The sequence below is a fragment of the Babylonia areolata genome, chromosome 30, assembly GCF_041734735.1.
Source record: "Babylonia areolata isolate BAREFJ2019XMU chromosome 30, ASM4173473v1, whole genome shotgun sequence".
Lineage (NCBI taxonomy): Eukaryota > Metazoa > Mollusca > Gastropoda > Neogastropoda > Buccinidae > Babylonia > Babylonia areolata.
Window position 1 is genome coordinate 24,206,375 of NC_134905.1, and position 2,500 is coordinate 24,208,874.

The 2,500-nt window shown below is 48.2% G+C and overlaps 1 protein-coding gene across 3 annotated transcripts in view; it reads left to right on the forward strand.

Annotated features, from left to right (window-relative positions):
* The window catches only part of LOC143275443 (uncharacterized), a 17,058-nt gene that overhangs the window by 471 nt on the left and 14,087 nt on the right, over positions 1–2,500 (forward strand). For 2 of the 3 annotated variants that reach the window (XM_076579572.1, XM_076579574.1), the window contains exons 1-2: positions 598–796; positions 1,127–1,221. In XM_076579572.1, the coding sequence (XP_076435687.1) occupies positions 1,176–1,221 (46 nt within the window). In that variant the 5' untranslated portion in view covers positions 598–796; positions 1,127–1,175. Of the gene's footprint in view, positions 1–597; positions 797–1,126; positions 1,222–2,500 lie in introns of those variants that run through there. The other variant, XM_076579573.1, reaches the window with a different exon arrangement.

A 2,500-nucleotide genomic window follows, 5' to 3' on the forward strand; every position in this document is an offset into this window, starting at 1 on the left:
GTGGTGGTTGTAGTGGTGGTGGTGGTTGTGGTGTTGGCGTTGTTGTTGTTGTTGTTGGTGGTGGTGGTTGTGGTGTTGGCGTTGTTGTTGTTGTTGTTGGTGGTGGTGGTTGTAGTGGTGGTGGTGGTTGTGGTGTTGGCGTTGTTGTTGTTGTTGTTGGTGGTGGTGGTTGTGGTGGTGGTGTTGGTGTTGTTGTTGGTGGTGTTATTATTGTTGCTGTTGGTTGTGGTGGTGGTGGTGGTGTTGTTGTTGTTGGTGGTGGTGGTGGTGTTATTGTTGTTGTTTTTGGTGGTGGTGGTGGTGATGTTATTATTGTTGTTGTTGATGGTGGTGGTAGTGGTGGTGGCGGTGGTGTTATTGTTGTTGTTGTTGGTGGTGGTGGTGGTGGTGGTGGTGTTATTGTTGGTGTTGTTGCTGGTAGTGGTGGTGGTGTTCTTGTCTTTTTAACGATTTCTAGGTATATCAGATATTCCCATAAAGGCAAGAAATCAAGTGAGGTCACTCTGAACCCCTGCACCGTAAACCGAGGAGGTGAACAAAATTTGTGGTGGTTCGCGGTAAAACGTCATTTCAGTCCTTGGAGTTGTGACGAGACCAGACCGTCTTTGTTCAAAAAACGCAACCGCCCGCGTGTTACTGCGTTCAGTTGCGTTGCGTTGTTATTGTGTTGTTTTTTCCCTCACAAAGTCTGTAGATGTTGGTACCGTCTTTTCTTGCAGTTCTGATCTTCTGACTCACTGTGAAACATTGATCCAGTGTGTGGTGAACTTTGTGATGTGAGCGAGACTGGGAACAGGTATGGACAGGCCATGCGATTTTACGTGCGTGCACATGCACGTAAATGATTTGCATCTGTATGTGTATGTGTGTGTGTGTGTGTGTGTGTCTGTGTGTGCGTGCATGTGTGTGTGTCTGTGTGTTCGTGCATGTGTGTGTGTGTGGATTGTTTATATATAAAGTTGTATGTATGGATGGATGGACGGATGGATGTGTGTGTATGCCCTCGCGCGCGCGTGTGTGTGTCTGTGTGTGTGTGTCTCTGTGTGTGTGTGTGTGCATAAGCATGATGAATGCATGCAACAAATATGTGATTGTTCTAAATCATTTTTTAAACCTCTGTTGGAAGTTTGACGTCACCCACTGATTACAACGTCATTCTGGATCGCTCGGGCGTCATGATGCTTGCTGTTTTCGTCACCGTCTTGGTGATAGTCGACACAGGTTTGTCTGTCTGTCTGTCTGTTCATTTATTTAAGAAAGCCAGTTTAGTACCAGCTAGGCTACTTTTGCCGAAGGACATAACTTTGTTACTGTTAGGCTTGCAGTCTGTAGGCGATATGAATCTGGACAATTATTTGGAAACGAGAGAAGATTAGGAAATTAGTATTGAGACTGCTTACGGTTACACATTATGCGTCATCCGTCCTCAATTACGACATTTAAAAGGGTGAAGAATTTACCTTCTTCGTTCGTGGGCTGCACCTTTCATGTTCACTCGTATGTACACCGGTGTGCATACGTGTATGACCGTTTTTACCCCGCCATGTAGGCAGCCATATTTCGTTTTCGGGGTGTGTGGATGCTGGTTATGTTCTTGTTTCCATAACCCACCAAACGCTGACATGGATTGGAGGATCTTTAACGTGCGTATCTGACTTCTTGCGTATACACACGAAGGGGGTTCAGGCACTAGCAGGTCTGCACATATGGTGCTGACCTGGGAGATCGGAAAAATCTCCACCCTTTACCCACCAGGCGCCGTTACCGAGACTGGAACCCGGGACCCTCAGATTGAAAGTCCAACGCTTTAACCACTCGGCTATTGCGGCCGTCAGAAGAGGTTACCCAGCTCTGTGCCCTGGTTTCGGCGTACCTGGTGGATTGTTTAATTAAGGGTGGCGGTTTTGGGGTGGTTTTTTTTTCCTATCTACCAGGTCAACGCAATAGCCGAGTGGTTAAAGCGTTGGACTGTCAATCTGAGGGTCCAGGGTTCGAATCACGGTAACGGCGCCTGGTGGGTAAAGGGTGGAGATTTTTCCGATCTCCCAGGTCAACATATGTGCAGACCTGCTAGTGCCTGAACCCCCTTCGTGTGTATACGCACGCAGAAGATCAAACACGCACGTTAAAGATCCTGTAACCCATGTCAGTGTTCGGTGAGTTATGGAGACACGAAAATACCCAGCATGCATGAACCACGACAGAGTCATCGGCAAGTCGATGTTGGTCGTTTAACGGAAAGAAGAAGAAGAAGAACGTATGTGGAGTGCCAGAGCTCCCTTCTTGTGTGTACGCACGGAGAAGACCAAATACGCACGTTAAAGATCCTGTAACATTCATGTCAGCTTTCGGCGGGTTATGGAAACAAGAACGTACCCAGCATGCGTGTTTGTGAAGCGTGGAGGGTGGAGAGGGGCGGGGGGGGGGGAGAGGGAGAGAAAGAGAGAGATGGAGAGAAAATTGGGGCGGGGGGTGCAGGGTGTAGGGGGTGGGGTGGGCA